Here is a 17,313-nt window from a genome sequence, read left to right on the forward strand (position 1 = left end):
CACCAATTTTGATTTTTTTCCCCACATGAGCTTTTGAATTTTTTTTTTTGAGGTAAAAATCACATAACATATAACTTAACCACTTTAAAGTGTACAATTCAGTAGCATTTAGTGTATTCATAATGTGTAAACCTCACCTCTAATTAATTCCAAAATATTTATCTCTCCAAAGGAAATCCTGTACCCATGACGCAGGCAGTCACTCCTCACATACCACATTTTGTCTGTCCATTCATCCAGTGATGGCTATATGGGTTATTTACATTTTGTGTCTCTTGTGAATAGTGCTTTTATGAAGATTTATATACAAGTATTTCCTTGAAAAGCTCCTGGCATGGAGCCCAGTGCGGGCCTGGATCTCACAACCCTGACATCATGACCTGAGCCCAAATCAAAAGCTGGACCCTCAACCTACTGAGTCCCACAGGCACCCCTTGGCCATTATTTCTTCAAATATTTTCCTTTCCGTCTAGGAAAGCCCTTGTGCATATGTTGGTAAACTTGATGGTGCCCCAGAAATCTCTTAGGTTTTGTCCATTTTTCTTCATTCTCTCAAAATAGATAATCTCAACCCACCAGTCTTTAAGTTCACTATTTATTCTACCTGCAGATAAAATCTGCTCTTAAACCTCTCTAGTGAATTTTTTTAGGATTGATTGATTTGTGAGAGCACACATGTGCGGCAGGGAGGGGCAATGGAGAGAATCTTCAAGCAGACTCCCTGCTGATCAGGACTCAGTGCCATGACCCATGAGATCACGACCTGAGCCAAAACCAAGAGTGAGACGCTCAACTGACTGAGTCACCCAGGCGCCCCTCTGTAGTGAATTTTTCATTTTCTTTATTCTAATTTTGAGATCCAGAATTTCTCTTTAGTTCTTTTTGTAATTTTTATCTATTTATTGATACTCACTATTTGTTGTGATTGTTCTCCTGGTTCCTTTCAGTTCTTTGTTAATGCATTTTTCTAAACAGTTGATTTAAAAGTTTTTGTGTGATGCAAAGACTGGGTTTCCTCATGAACAGTTTCTGTTTATTTCTCTTGTTTCTTGGGTGTACTATATTGTTTATTTCTATGTCTCTTAAAATGTTGTTGAAAACATATTTTGGGGTTTTGAATATTGTGGTATCTCTGGAAATCAGATTCTCCTCCTCAGCAGGATTTCTGTTGTTGTTTATTGGCTATGTTTGCTGGTTTGGTGACTTTCCTAAAATACTGTTGTAAAGTGTGTATTTTTTGTCATTTGTGGCCACTGACGTATGTACTCCATTAGATTAGTGGTTAGCTAGTGTTTTGACAGTTTGTTTAAATGCCTGAAAGTCATTGGAAAAAATCCTTTCCAAGTGTTTGCAGATTTTATTGGGGCATTCTTTCAACACTTCCCAAGCCATTTATAACTCTGCCTGAGCCTTCACTTCCAGCTTGAGCAGAGCCTGTGGTCAGCCTAGAGATGAAAGTTTCTAATCTTGTCAGGCATTTTCTGAGGATGTATCTAGCCCTGGGCATGCATGTGGACTTCTTGATTCCCCAGTATTATGTAGGAGCTTTTTAAAAGCTGTAATTCTGCCACTGTCTCCCATGCCAGCATCTTCCATCACAGGCTTTCCCTCCCATTGCTTGTCCTGACTGTTGTCTCCTGCTCCAAATTGCTACAGCCAATACTTGTGCCTTTAAATGCCAGTGAAACTACCTCACCCCTGGGGACACTTCAAGTTGAGTGAAACACAAGCAAGCCCTTGTGCTGTTCATCTGGGAGACAGGTGAAAACCTATCACCACATTTCTTTGAGAATAAGATCTCTGTTGCTCCCTCTGGCACTTGCACTCTTTGCCCAGAGCACAGGCTGCATCATTATGGTCGTTGCCAATCTGAAGTGTAGGGGTATGGTAGATGGACAGTTAGAAGCTGCTTTCTTCACCAAGCCTTTTAGTGGTTGTGATGATTTTTTTTTTTTTTTTACTAGATTTCAGAGTTCTGCAAAAATTGATTCTGACACTTCTTGACAGCTCATTAGTTGCTTTTCTGGGGGAACCAAGCCCTGAAATTCCCATCTCCATCTCTTACTGATTCCATTCCCCATGGACATATTTTTCTAATTTATGGGTTATCTACATACCTTACTTTGTAATCTCTTTTATGATTTAGGATTATTTCAACCTGAAGGTGTACAGAAACAGTCTGTGAAACTTTGTTTTATATCCTGTATTAGCAATTCAGATAGACCATTTTCAGATACCAAGAACTTTGTACAGCACAAGGGTTAGGTACTTTTCTAATAAAAGAAAAAAAGAGGATACTTGGTTAAAAGTTATCATTCAAAATTTCTAAACTTTTATATTTAGTTTTGGAATTTTGGAATAGATTTCTAATGCCTTTATTGTTTGAAGGCCCACAATAGATATTTCGGGTGATTTAAGTCCAAGTGAAACTTTGATAATTCACATCTAGATAAGTGAGTTAGGGGTGTTTTTTGTTTATTTATTGTACATCATTTAGTTATTAGTGAATGGAAGGCAAAATTTTTAGCATGTATGATTAAGTACCTTAAAATTTTTATTTAGCGAGAAATATTAAATGCTTATCACTATGTTGGTGGTTGTCAACCTCAGCATTATTGACATTTTGGGCCATTTAACTCTATGAGAGGGGCAGTCTAGGATATAATTTAATTTAGGTGCATTGCATTTAGTGTTCTTTTAGTCTTTTAAAACCCCTTTAATTCAAAAGAGTTTTTGAAATTATCATCAGACCTTTAGCCACTAGTTTTAGTCTTCATTGATTTTTTTTTTTAATTTTTTAAAAAGATTTTATTTATTTATTTGAGAGAGAGAGAAAGCATGAGAAGGGAGAGGGTCAGAGGGAGAAGCAGACTCCCTGCCGAGCCGGGAGCCTGATGCGGGACTCGATCCTGGGACTCCGGGATCATGACCTGAGCCGAACGAAGGCAGCCGCTTAACCAACTGAGCCACCAAGTCACCCTTCATTGATTTTTTAAATTTCTCCTGTGGTTATTGGTTGACATTTCACTATACAAATGAACTACTCTTTCTTCCTCAATTTGAGTTTGTGTGATGTTTCCTCATTATTAGATTTGAATTACATTTTTTTGTTAGAAATACCACCAGGGTGATATGTCTTTTTAAGTACGTCATACCTGTTGAGACAAAATGTCAGTTTGCCCCGATATAGGTGTTATTAATTTTGATTATTTGGTGCTATATCTACCAGACTTCATCACTGAAGTTAAAACTTTAATTTATTAACTTTTTGTTTATATTGATATGGATTCATTCATCCTTAATATAGTCAGTGGGTTATAATCCATTAATGTTTTTATATATTTTGATATTCAGATCATTGTAACTTAGTCTCCTTCATGGCTTCTGTGTCCTTTTAAGATATGTCCCCATAATTCTTTAAGTACTTTTTCAGTTTTCTGGCACAAGATGTACCAGGCTTGGCTTATACTTTTTCTGATTGAACTTTGGCATCAGCCTTTGCTCCAGATTGCTCTGGTTTGTTTTGGTAAAGAATGGTATTTAGAAACCAATATTGAGGCTGTTTATGGACCTTCTTAGCAGAAAAGGCTAGGAAAGCTCAGAAATATATGTCTGTGTGGATCTGTACTTACTTCTGTAGCAGTCTATTAAAAACCATGAATTTTTGCTGTTAACTTTCAATTTCAGTCTAACGCCACAGCGTACATTTAATTCTATTTCCTCTTATTAGTAATTTCCTTCTCCAACAGTGGGAATCCTTGCTCCTTTTATTCTCCGCATATTTACTAATTTGCTCAAGTCTGGAATGTGCAAAAGTCTACATTACACCCTAGATTTGAAACCTATTAAGTAGAGTTCAGTAAGTGGCTCCCAGTTTGTTTTTTTTTTAATTTTTAAGGTCCAGTTACATAGAGTGAAGTGCACCAAACTTAAGGGTACACTTAGATTGAGTTGAGACAAATGCATACCCCTGTTTCATCCACATACCTGTCAAGAGACAGAACATTTTCATCATCCTTTATGTCTCTTCCCAAATTAGTTTCCCAACCACCCAAGATAACCTCTTCTGATTACCCCATCCCCCACTTATAGGTAAGTACTACCTGTTTTAGAACTTGATATAAATGGAATCATACAAAATAAATTACTTTGTGACTGGTTTCTTTCATTCATTACAGAATAATTCTTGTTGACTATGTCAGTAAAATTTTATAACATTTAAAAATACAACTTTAGCCCATGAAACTTTGTCATTGGATTTTTGCTCCCTTTTATGTTCATAGATTTCTGAATATTAACTTTTCCTCCAGCATGAGATAAACTTCATTCTTTCCTGTTGTGTATTCTTTGTAAAGACTAAAGAGATGCCTGGGTGGCTCAGTCAGGTAAGCGTCTGCCTTCGGGTCAGGTCATGTTCCCAGAGTCCTGGGATCAAGCCCCATGTTTGGCTCCCTGCTCAGCGGGGAGCCTGCTTCTCCCTCTCTCTCTCCTACTCCCCCTGCTTGTGATCTCTTGCTCTCTCTGTCAAATAAATAAATAAAATCTTAAAAAAAAGACTAAAGTAATTCTAATAACTAGGTAGGAAAGTAGAAGGAATTAATAATACATTGTCCCGTGCAAAAGCTGTGACATTGGTCAAGGAATGTTTGAAATAATCTACTTTTTCATTGATTATTTGTTCTGGGGTTTTTTTGTTGTTGTTGCGGTATTGGTGGTGGTTGTTACTCCTGTAACAAGAGTACAATAAGAGTACAATGCCTTATCAAATTGAGTTTCTTTTAGAAGTGCTTTGAGGAACTTCCTATTGAACATAGAGAATAGCTATAGACTTTTGGCCAGTGACATATAAATGTTAGATCTTTTGTTATTGTCTACAAGTCCCTGGGGCTTTTCTTTTTTCTTTCTTTTTTTTTTCTTCTCCAGTATAATTTCTTTATGTTGTTTAGACTCTGTAATTTCTATTGATTTATCTTCAAGGTCTGGTTCTGTTATTTCTTAGTTCTAAAATTTCCAGTTCTTACTGTATTTCTGGTTTTTTGCTGAAACTTTCTATTTTTTGTTCCTGGTGTATTTATAATTGCTTGTTGAAATATTTTATGATAGCTGCTTTAAAATCCTTGTCAGATCATTCCACAACTGACACCTTTGTATTGGTGTCTGTTAATTGTCTTTTCTTATTCATGTTGAGATTTTCTTCATTTGTGGTATGATGAATGATTTTAGCCTATTATTGTATCCCAGGCATTTTGGGTATTATGCTATGAGATTTTGGATCTTCTGTTTTACTAGGCCTCTTCTGACACTGCACAAGCAGGGAAGGAGAGCTGCTTCATTACTTCAAGTTGGGGAGGGAAGTCCAGATGCCCTACTTGGTCTCCATAGGGTTCTACTGACACTGCCATGGTGGGGAGGGTAGTTTCCCTCTTTCGTCAGGATCTAGTCTCCATTTACCTCTAGTGACATTCCAGGGAGGGGAAGGGGTGCCTTTCTTACTGCTGGGCAGAAGTGGAATTCTAATCTCCCTACTTGGTCACAACTGATATATGTGAGGAGTGGGTTTCATGGTCTTTGGCTAGAGGAGGGCAGTTATAATAAAAAATGTTTTGTTTTACTTTCTTTTTTTGTTTGTTTTTTGTTTGTTTTGTTTTGCTTTCTAAGGCCACACCTTTCACTAGAGAAAGCAGGTTTTTCTTGTTGTGGTTGGTTTTCTGTTACTTTTTCTTTTTTGCCTGTGCTTAGTGAGTGGTATTTCTGGGTTGCAGGCTTCTGTTGCCCAATCCAGTATATATGAGGCAAAAAGAAAACCCAGAGAACTCACTGTCCTATTGTTCTTCAAGTTCCAGGGTCCTTAGATAGCTCACTTTCTCTCCACCAGTCTTTTGACTTTCTATATATTATGCTCAGGAATTTTAGCTGTATTTGGTGGGAGAAATAGGGAGAAACTTGTCTTCTCATTTTGCATGGAACCTGGGTGTCCTAAATGGTTAAACAGAAAAAGTAGTCCATTGAGAATTTAAAAAGAAATGCTCAAAAAAATTAAATTCTTAACAGTTTACCACCATGTTTTTGTAAGTCACTAAGATGTACATAAACTTAAATATATTTTTTGTTGTAGGTAAGTATGTATGTATAAAAGCTTGTATATTTCTTTTTTCTTTTAGGATTATGTACTGAAGGACTCTACCGTGTTAGTGGGAACAAAACTGATCAAGACAATATTCAAAAGCAGTTTGATCAAGGTATGGCATATAAAATAAAATCATTTTAAAATTATTTTCCTTATTGATATTTCATGGTGGGAAGATTGATTTTCTAAGGATATGGGATTTTGAAGGGAAAGAGTTTTGAAACAGGATTAGAAGATGTGATAGAATAAATACCACAGTCAGGAAATAGAAAAGCTATAAATCCATTGTCAGAATTAGAAAAGCAATAATAAATTGACTGATGACATACCAGCATCTTTGTATAGCAGAGATAGTACTTATTTAAAGATGCAATTAAAATTTTATTTCATGCTGTAGGGCCAACTAACCATTAGGAATAAAAACAAAACAGTTCCCTACTCAAAGTAAATTCTGTAAGAAATCAAAGTTTTAAATACGAAAAATGAAGACTGAGCATTATGGAGAAAAAGGAGTGAATATTTTTATAATCTTAGAGTATGGAAAGGCCTAAATTTGATACGAAACCTAGAAAGCATACACAAGATAATAAATTGGACTACCTAAAAATGTAAAAATTCTGTGTGAGATAGTGGATAAAACAAAATCAGGAGACAAACTATAAACTTGAGGAAGTTATGGAATATTATCTAAGCTAGATAAGCAGTTCACATCAGAAGAAAGTGACCAACCAAGTTTATGAAAATATGCTCTGTCTCTATGATTTGTAGATACAAATATTAAAGCAAAAAGATTTGGTTTTTATGTGTTTATTATCAGTGAAAAAGATTGTTGATAGAGTATAGACAAGCAGGTATGTTGCCTTTTGAGAGGCAATTCATGTATATCTATTAAAATTCAGGTATCTTTGCTAGAGAAATTCCACTTACAAATATTTATGTTACAAAAGTCTTAGTGTAAGCTTACGAAGATATACTTGAAAGGGTAGTCATTGCAGCATTGTCTGAAATTTTTTAAAAAGGAGGAGAGGGCGTACCCCCTGTGCTTATAAGCAGAATACTAGATAACCATGTAAAATAATGTAGATTTGTGTGTGTTGAAATGGTAAAATGTCAGTTGTTGAGTGGTGTGTGTGTTTTCCTTGCTTTAAAAGTATATTGTATATATAGTACTTAATTTTTTAAAAATATTTTGTTGGATAAACTGGAACTTTATAATACCAGATTTGTGCAATTTCCCTTAAAATAATGAAGGAACGGGTAGTGGTCAATACTAGGGCCTCTTTAATTAGACTGCCTGGTTTTATTTTCTGGTTCTGCCACTTACTGTCTTTGTGCCATAGGGAAGTTAATTTTTCTTAATCCTAACTTTTTCATATTTAGAATGGGAGTGATTAGAGGAACTGTGATGAATAATGAAGAGTTTTCTGTATGACCATATTAAATATTCTTCAGATAGCTATTGTTACAAGGAATGTAGCCTAAGAAAATAAGCTTTAGTATATAAAAGTGTTTATCATAGTATCTTTAATGTTTTTAAATGAAATCCAAATGTTCAGTAATAAAATATTATGTATATTGTTAAATCTGGGGGAATATTTTGTGGTCATTAAAACTATCTAGGGCAAAAGGTTAATAATGGGTTAAGGATATATGTAGGTTCTTAGTACTATTCTTTCAGCTTTTCAGTTATATTACAATTAAATGTTATCTAGCACACAGAAAAGTTTTTAAAAAGTTGCTTGTGAAATTTTAATGATCTTAGGTAATGCCTTAAAAATGAAATCCAGTATAAAATGTATTTATGATTTGTCTGATTTATTTTTTTAATAAGTGGAAAAGGGCTGAAAGGAAATATGCTAAAATAAAGTATAAACAGTGATTGTCTCTAGGTATGGGGTAATTTTTTTCTCTTGTTGGTCTGTGTTTGTACATTTTCCATCAAAAGTATCCATTGTACTTGTAAAAGGAAAATATTGATTCTTTTAATAGCAATTAACCTTATGATACATCTTTAGTATTTTCCATTCTTTTTTTAGCCAGAATTTCACTGATAAGTGTTGAAATTAAAAGTATTTCATATAAAAAATTAAGCATAAATTAGAAGGTGTAACTCAGATTTGTGTGCTTAAGTCCTGTCTTTTGTCTGTTTTCTTATTGCCTTTTTAAATAGCTTATATAAACAAAATATTTTAAAAGATAGATGTTAGTGAAAACTAATGTTCTTCAGCATACTAATAAGCCTAACAGCATTTTTTGTTGTAATAGAAGATGCTTCTTGCTTGGTTCTCTCTTTCCTTATGTCAGGCAAACTTAAATTAAAACAGTGGGGGAGGGATGTATCAGCTTGTAAAGAAACATGGCTGATGAGAAGATTCTAAAAATTTGGATCTACAAGTACCTGTTTAGCTTACTTCTCTTACAATAAATCAGAATTTTATTTTATAAATTTAAATTTAAACTTTTGTCTTGTAGATCATAATATCAGTCTAGTATCAATGGAAGTAACAGTAAATGCTGTAGCTGGAGCTCTTAAAGCTTTCTTTGCAGATCTGCCAGACCCTTTAATTCCATATTCTCTTCATCCAGAGTTATTGGAAGCAGCAAGTAAGTTATAAGCCTCCTTTTTTGGAGAGGGATGATGATGGTGGGTTTTATATGTTGATTGCTATGTGTTAAAATCAGTCTCGCACTAGAACATGTAGCTAATAAAAATTTAGCTTATAAGACTCTTTCTTAAACGTATTTTCCTCCAAATAAACAAAATCAGAATCTCGGGAGTGTTCCCCAGGAATACTTAGTTTTAGCTGGTCTCTCAAGTGACTCAGTGCTTCTAGAAGTTTGAAGATCACTGTACTAGAAATTTGAGATTTGCATTTTTGATTCAAACTCAAAGGCTTTTTAAGAAAATTAAATGAACTCGTCAAATGAATGTATCTGTAATGTATTTCCGTAAAATATTAACCTGTGTATGGTATTAAACGTGTATTTAAATTTTTTAAAGTCAAATTAACTTTGGCCTCGTGTCTTCAGTCATTTTTTGAAAAAGGTAGGAAAATAGGTACTTACTCAGTATTTTTTTTTTTTTCACTGTCTCCGAGTCACTTAGACCTCTGATTAGCTTTATTTGCAGAAAGGCTGTTGTAATAGGTGATAATGTATTTAGCAGGTTCTTTAGAATATTTTTTGTTTACCTATCCTAATGTGCTTCAAAAAGATTGTTCATTGTCTTTTACAATAAGCAAACCAGGAAGCTTTACCGAATATTTTTAAGTGTATGAATTTTAACAGATTTCTCTCTAATTTTACAGAAATCCCAGATAAAACAGAACGTCTTCATGCATTGAAAGAAATTGTTAAGAAATTTCATCCTGTAAACTATGATGTATTTAGATATGTAATAACACATCTAAACAGGTATTTTTATTTTTTGTTTTTGCAAATGCACTATAAATTTCATTCAAACTTCAGACTTGATAAATTCTGAGAGAAAAGGAGGCAAACTAATTTAAACATACAGTTCAATTTTGGTTCTATTTTTTCCGGATTTTTAAAATAGATATTTCATCAACTTGTTTAAAGAAAGGTGTTGTATGACTCTTTTAGTACATTTAATGATTACATGAATAGTATAATAGGTACATCTCCCCTGTTTTTTATTACTGTTATTCTTTAATAGTTCTCTTCTGTAGAATCTTGGAATTTTAGGTATGAAATAACTCTTAAATAATTAACCAAATCAACCTATTTGAAGTTGGAAAAATTGAGGTTTAAAGAGGGAAATTATATGCTCAGTGTCACATAATAAGTGACACATCTTATAAGTAGAACCTAAGTCTTATTAAGATGTTTCATTTGCTTTTTGTATCACACTGTGTTACTTTTGTATATCTTGCCTGTTTTGTTTGGATATAGCCCACACAGTGAAATTTTTATCAGAAACTTAAATTCATCTTATTATCTACACTGTTAACCTGAAATGCAGGACATTAATCCTGTATTAAAAGCCCTAAGTATGTTAAGCTTGAAGTTTATTCTTTTTTCTAAAATGATACTACTCACAATGCCATTTCTTAAGTGAAACTTTGTATAATAGCTTAAAGCTCAGACTGTTGAGTCAAACAGGCTTGGTTTTGAAACATTTTTATTCTGTGACTGTAGGCAGATTACTTACCTTGCTTAAGTCTTCATTTTCTCAACTATAAAAAATGAGAAAAATAACACCTCACAAAGTTGTTCTTGGGACTAAACAATTATTAGTATTTGTGCTTATTTTTTCAAAAGTCTATTCATAATATTTTTTAGTGACACTTTAATGAACTGAAGTTTGGGTTTTTTTTTAACTACACCAATGCTAAAACCTAAGTATATTTCAGTTTGTACCTCTTAAAAGAGAATATTAACCAATGTTTAAAGTTTTATTTTTGCACTCAATGTAGTATAAAATTATATTAACATTTCTAGTAACCGTTCTCTGAAGTCTCCCTCCTTGAGAAAATACCAGCATACTAGTATTAACATATAATTAGTGGAATATCATCTTTTGAAAATTACCATACAAGTGGTTTTTGATATGATAACAGATGTGTACATGGTACTACCAGAACTTACCCAATATGGAGTGTAAGGATGGTTTGTGAACATACTATTGTCTGGCCAGATTAAAGTGCTGAAGTAAGAATTGTACTTCATTTAAAAGAATAGGGAAAAAAGACAAAAGGAAAAGCATGTTCAGAGAAACACAGTGCTAGCCCACAATCAGTATTATTTTAGACACTTTCGTGCTTGGCTTCAGTAATACAGCCACGCAACAAAGGCATATATGATGGGTTGAGGAATAGCCGAGGACTTCGTGATTCCAGTAGAGAGAAGGATAGACAGGGTTAAGAGGTAAGGTCAGAAAGGGAAGAGAGACAGTGCGAGGTCATATAGGACAGTATTAACACAGAGTGTAGGCTTAACTAGCTTTAATCCTCAAAATGTTTTACTGATAAGGAAGTTGCTTTATGGGTGTATGTCACTAAGCACATTGTTTGTTGACTTCAACTGACATTTATGGGGATGTGGGGAATGAGACTTTGTCTCAATGAAAATAGCATTGCATGCCAGTTACTCTTAATGGTAGATGGACCACTGGAGAGTAGAGCAGAGAAATAACATCATCAGACTTAAATTTTAAAAGGACTGTAGTAGGACTCTGTAGTAAGTATAGACTGTAATGGGAACTCTGTGTGCCAGATATTCTTACAAATGCTAGGGACATAGCACGTGAATAAAGGAGTCACTCATTTCATGGAACTTAAATTCTAGTATAGGAAATAAATGACAAATAAATATATAATGGATGATTGACAAATTGCAAAAACTAATCCATAGAGTTACTCTTTTGTTATATTCTCTTTCACCTTCCATATTCAGTGAGTAACTGTCAAATCCATTTTTTCTCCTCATTAATTTTCCTTTTTGTTCCTCTGCCACGGCTTTAGTTTAGCCATTATCATTTCTCATTTAGGTAACTCTAGTTTCTTCGTAATTAAGCTCTCTCCATGCCAGTTTTCCTCTTGATCCTCCTTTGATTGATGTCAGATTGATCTTTCTATAAATATATCTTTCTGATTGAATAACATCCTATATCCTAAAGAAAAAACTGTTTAAGTGGTCTGGTTCTAACTTCTTCAGTTATACCTTCTTTCCATTTCCCCCAAGCACACATCAGGTAACTGTATTAAACTAATAGCACTTAACCAAAAGTATCAATTTGTGCCTGTCTGTCATTACATCTTAATGTGACTGCCTCAGTTCTCAAAATGCAGTCCTCAAACCAGCAGCAGCAGCATCACCTCAGAACTTGTTAGGAATGCAAATTATCAGGTCCCACCCCAGACGTAATTATCAGTCTGTGTTTTAACAAGCCCTCCAGGAGGTTCTGATATACACTGAAGTTGAGAACCATTGTTTTGACTGAATTACCCTTCCTTCCTACCGTTTTACCAAATGCCCATCACTTTTTTTTTTTTTTAAGATTTATTTATTTGAAAGAGAGAGAATGAGCGAGAGAGAGCACATGAGAGGGGGGAGGGTCAGAGGGAGAAGCAGACTCCCCGCCGAGCAAGGAGCCCGATGCGGGACTCGATCCCGAGACTCCAGGATCACGACCCGAGCCGAAGGCAGTCGCTCAACCACCCGAGCCACCCAGGTGCCCCCAAATGCCCATTACTCTTAACTCATACATCAAACATTACCTCTTCAAAGAAGCCTTCCCTGGCCACCCTCATCTCTTATTTGGAACCTTTCTTTTACAATTTTTGACCCAGCAATTAGACCTGATGCCCATACTCTCATGTCTTTCAACTTTAAGGTTTTTTTCTTTTCTCAGAATCTATACTTGCCTACTGCATAGAAACACCTGACTAGGCCCACTATATTTTAACAGAAGGTTAATTTTATTCTAAATATTCTAATTTTGACTCTTAACAGATAGTAATAACTTTTACCATAGAACACATATATTTAAGGCACATATTTTACCTCAGATGAGCAATTCCTATGGTTGGGGAGAGGAGATTCTTTGGTTTATATTTAAAATATTTTGATGTGCAAATTTAATTATGAGATTTTCCCACTACCTTGCATACTGGGCTGTTTGTTTATATGTGGAATAAGAGGGTCAGCTAAGATTCTTTCTCAATTTAATAATTTTGAGTTATAATTCAAGATTTGCCTCTTAGGTTTCTTGTTTCTTACAGATAATGATAGAAGTGCTTGCTCACATATTTAAAGAACTAGATGTAAATCTGTTAATAACGTATGATCGATCATTTGTAAATTATTATTAAATCCTAAGAATTTTAAGGTGGAATGTGTTTCTGTGAACTTTTGTCTTTCAAATTAAATTTGTAGCAAGGTACAAATACTTAATGATTGAAAAAATTATTTTTTGCAGTAGTAGAAACTAATTTTTTTGTAAGTTGAAAAGCCTCTTGGTTGGGGCATTATGATAGAGTAATTTTTCTAAAGTTTGGTTTTTCCAAGGTTCAAAGAGATGGCATACCATAGTTGTCTCTTCCTCTCTCATAATAGTCAAGGAATTTGTATATGCAATTAGAATTTTCTGTTTCTGTTACCAGAAACTCATTAAAATTTGTCACGTGTTCTCTTTACTCTGAGAAAAAGGTGTGTTTTTTTTTTCCCACACAAATTAAGGAGGCTTCTCTAAGTAAATTATAAAGCCACTGGGTACAACAATTTTTTTTTTTTAAAGACTATCTTTGGTTCTCAGAAGAAATGGATTTTACTGCTGTCTCCTGTTACTGGAATGTAGTTGAACATCTTAGAATGTATAAGAAGAAAAATGTTTTAAATTTGAAGTTAAGATAAAAGGTTTTAAAACTAAATCATCTGAGATCTAGGATACTTAAATTGTCATGAATTTTGATTGGTTTCTAACTGTTTTTTCCTATCATAATTTCAGGGTTAGTCAGCAAAATAAAATCAACCTAATGACAGCAGACAACTTATCCATCTGTTTTTGGCCAACCTTGATGAGACCCGATTTTGAAAATCGAGAGTTTCTGTCTACCACTAAGATCCATCAATCTGTTGTTGAAACGTTCATTCAGCAGTGTCAGTTTTTCTTTTATAATGGAGAAATTGTAGAAACTGTGAACACTGTGGCTCCTCCACCACCTTCAAACCCAGGACAGTTGGTGGAACCAATGGTACCGCTTCAGTTGCCACCACCCTTGCAACCTCAGCTGATTCAACCACAGTTACAGACAGATCCTCTTGGTATTATATAAGTAGGAATTGATTGCAGACAGCCTGAAATTGACAAAAAGCAAATCTAAGCATGCATGTTTCAGGGTTCAGTAGTATACTTGATTTTTCTTACAGGTAATTCACATTCCGAATGATGAAACATTTTCTCTTTGAACTATATGGTGTTCCTTACTCACTCACATTACAAATCTAAGACCATGTGATAAGCATGACTGGAGAGGTTTAATTTTTATAAACAAAAATAGCTATAAAATGCAAAGCTGCTGTTGCATGCAACCTTATTGCAATCAGTATATCATTCCTGTGGCATTTTCTGTCACATTATATTGTGAATAAAATTTTTCTATAGAAATTAAATGATTTAAAAACTCACATATATGAAACATTTAATGCTTTTCAGCCTGCTTTATGGCTGATTTTGTTATTTGATGTGCTAATTTGGGCAACTTAATTTACATTTTAGCAATCTGTGTAGATAACTAAAAGCCCAGTTAAGTATTTTATAATTTCAGGCTACTTATGCCATGCTTGGGATGTTGTTTGAAAGAAAGAAAAATACACTTAACATATTTCTGCACCTTCATCTTCTAAGTAAACCTGTGGATGATTTGATGAGGGGTAAATGAACATATTTCTTGTACACGCATACCAAGGACATACTTGTGGCTAAAGTGAGTTCATAATGTTGTGCAAAGGATAGTTGTCACCAACTCATTTCTTTATGGTCCATAATGAAATAAACATCTTGTATACTGTTAATTCTGTAAACAGATGCATGTTCAAAAGATCTATGATGGTCTTGTAATCTTAATCTAATATATTTTAGATATTTTAATTTTTTCCCTCTTGGGAAATACATTTAGTATAGTGTAGAAAATACTTCATGACATTTTCATATAAGGTTATATAACTTTTCATACATAAACATGAAATTTGTTGTAGAAAATTCTTTAAACCAAACATTTTAATCTAGGACTTCAATTTAATCTGTTCCTTGAATCTATTTTTATGTGGCCCTTAAAAACATATCCAAAAATCCATTGCTAATATAGCAATAAAAATACTTTGGGTACTGACAGCCTCTTTGGAGTGTGTGTATATAAAATTGCAAACTTGTATTCATATTCTTTTCTGTGATATGTTGTACTAAAATCAAAATGCTTTTGCACCATTTTTTAAAACAGTTTTTTCTTTTGACGTTGGTACCAGATTTGCTGTAAATGACTGCTGCTTTGGGGGTTAAACATTTGGTTAGTGAAGATACAACCAGAACACTAAATTATGGATAAAAATTTCAGAATAGGTGGCATAGGTAAATATTTTTAGGCTTCATTCAAAATTCGTTTATTATCAAACCATGCCATTTTTTTCTGGAAAGAAAAAAAATGGTGTGTTTTTCATTGTTAGGTTACATTTTTCTGTAGGAAGAGGAAATTCTTTGGTCAATGTTGTAATCCTCATTCATACTGCAATTTTAAGGTTGTCTTATGTGTATTATAGTAAATAGATGATTTTGAGATTCGAGGCTCCTAAGAGTTTGATTTGCTCATTTTTCCCTAAAATAAATACTGTCTTTCCCAGCTGTTATGTCCTAGGTATTGTACTTCTAATTTTAACTTCAGAGTCAAGATGTCAACATGAACCAGGCTGCTGTTGAAGTACATGTATATTATAAATTATCTTACTTGTGTTATACTCTTATGTGTTATTATCTTTTCTAAGAAAACAAAGTCCCTATTATTCCTATTGCAAAGCACACAGGAATTAAGAAAGTACAGTAATTTTTAAAAAGAAAAATCCGGTAAATGTAGTATTCTTAACTTGTTCTATATTACTTAATAACCTATTGTCTATATAGCTTTAATTTATAGCTGTCAGTTTAACATTGGCATGTCTGGCAAAGAAAATTAAACTTTAAGAGTTTTATAAACTGTTTCTAGGTTGCTAAAGAATTTATTTTTCTACTATATATGGTATAGACAAAGCTCAAAACTATGTACAGGAAAAAAGCCTGACTATTTCTTTTGGAAGTAGGCTGAAAAGAGAATTTTCAGAACTGTTCTTGTCTTCAGTTCATTCGGTCATGACTTTGCTATTGTAATATGTGAATCCCAGTTTATTTAAGCTATTCTCTTTTATACTATGTTAATTTAACTTTCATGTACATTTAGTACCATTTTGTTTAGCATTTACCATTTTCCACATTAACTACCTTACACCTTCCCCAAAACTTACCTCCACTTTTCTATGCATTCTATAATTGATTTGAAAACCTTTGTAGGGCTCATTTAAAATTCTACATTTGGTTCAATTAACCTGTAGGTTACAGTTAATTGAAAATTAAAGTACAGTTTAAAGCTCAGTCTGTTACACTGAATTGATTGCGTTTGTTTTTGCCAAGGGTTTAGATATGTTTTTAATTACTAGAAAAATAATTCTAAGAACAGAATAATATAATTAAACTTTTTCTCTGGTAAGTTACTGGAAGGTTTCACTGTTTAGGGACATATTATATAATGAGACTTAAAGGATGAAAAGAATATTAGATAGTCTCATAATTATGGGTAAATATTAAGGCATTATATTTTACAATTTTAAATAAAATTCCATCTACACACATGTTGCCATTGTTTCATTTAAGCTTCAGTGCTTATAGTTATTACAATATTGTACTTAACAGTGTCTAGATTAGCAATATAAAGAAGCATAGTGGTACTCCTTTTCAAATTTTTAGTAGATTTATTGGAAGACAAATTCTATTCAACAGACACTAGGATACACAATTTTAGAACAAAATTCTAGGCATAATACATTTCCATTTGAAATAGTATTTGTTTAGTAGTGCTTTTTCCCCCCTAAAATTTACGCTGTATATACTGTAGGTAACAGCAATCTAACTTAGCCAAAAAGCATCTTTTATTTTCCATACTGTGTGTAAATAATGTAGACCTTTTTTTTTGAGGTACTGGAATTTAATTTCTAATACCTCTTAGATATAAACAAAAGGGAACAATTGGAATAAGAATTTAGGCCTTAGCTTCCATGGTGATTTTTAGTTTTTTATACAGTAATGTGATGCTATTTGTCAACTGGATATAAATATATATATATAATTTTAAAAAGTCAGAAGTGCTTTGTTTCTTTGTTTATAATTAATGTAATTTTGTGCTTCACCCACAGGATGCTGCAGTAAATTAAATATCAGTGAAGCTTCTGTATAAAGAATGCTATGAATAAAACATTAAGAAGCTATGTAATTTTAAGTTATAGTTGCCTCTAATTTTACCATTTCATTGGTAAAAGCCTTTTTTCTTGGCGTAAAATAAGAAAATAAAAATAAATTTGTCAATATGATGAAAGTTTTATTAGGGAACTATATTATTGAGCTTTCACTATACCATGAGAGGAGA

General features: G+C 33.4%; 1 protein-coding gene across 7 annotated transcripts in view; it reads left to right on the forward strand.

Moving 5' to 3' along the window:
- Positions 1–16,520, forward strand: part of ARHGAP5 (Rho GTPase activating protein 5) — a 110,309-nt gene extending 93,789 nt beyond the window's left edge. For 6 of the 7 annotated variants that reach the window (XM_036092042.2, XM_078053546.1, XM_078053545.1 and 3 more), the window contains exons 4-7: positions 6,162–6,239; positions 8,600–8,731; positions 9,436–9,541; positions 13,596–16,520. In XM_036092042.2, coding sequence (XP_035947935.1) covers positions 6,162–6,239; positions 8,600–8,731; positions 9,436–9,541; positions 13,596–13,923 — 644 coding nt within the window. In that variant the 3' untranslated portion in view covers positions 13,924–16,520. The remainder of the gene's footprint in view (positions 1–6,161; positions 6,240–8,599; positions 8,732–9,435; positions 9,542–13,595) is intronic. The other variant, XM_036092059.2, reaches the window with a different exon arrangement.
- The last annotated feature ends 793 nt before the right edge of the window (positions 16,521–17,313 follow it).

Source organism: Halichoerus grypus, chromosome 8 (genome assembly GCF_964656455.1).
Source record: "Halichoerus grypus chromosome 8, mHalGry1.hap1.1, whole genome shotgun sequence".
Lineage (NCBI taxonomy): Eukaryota > Metazoa > Chordata > Mammalia > Carnivora > Phocidae > Halichoerus > Halichoerus grypus.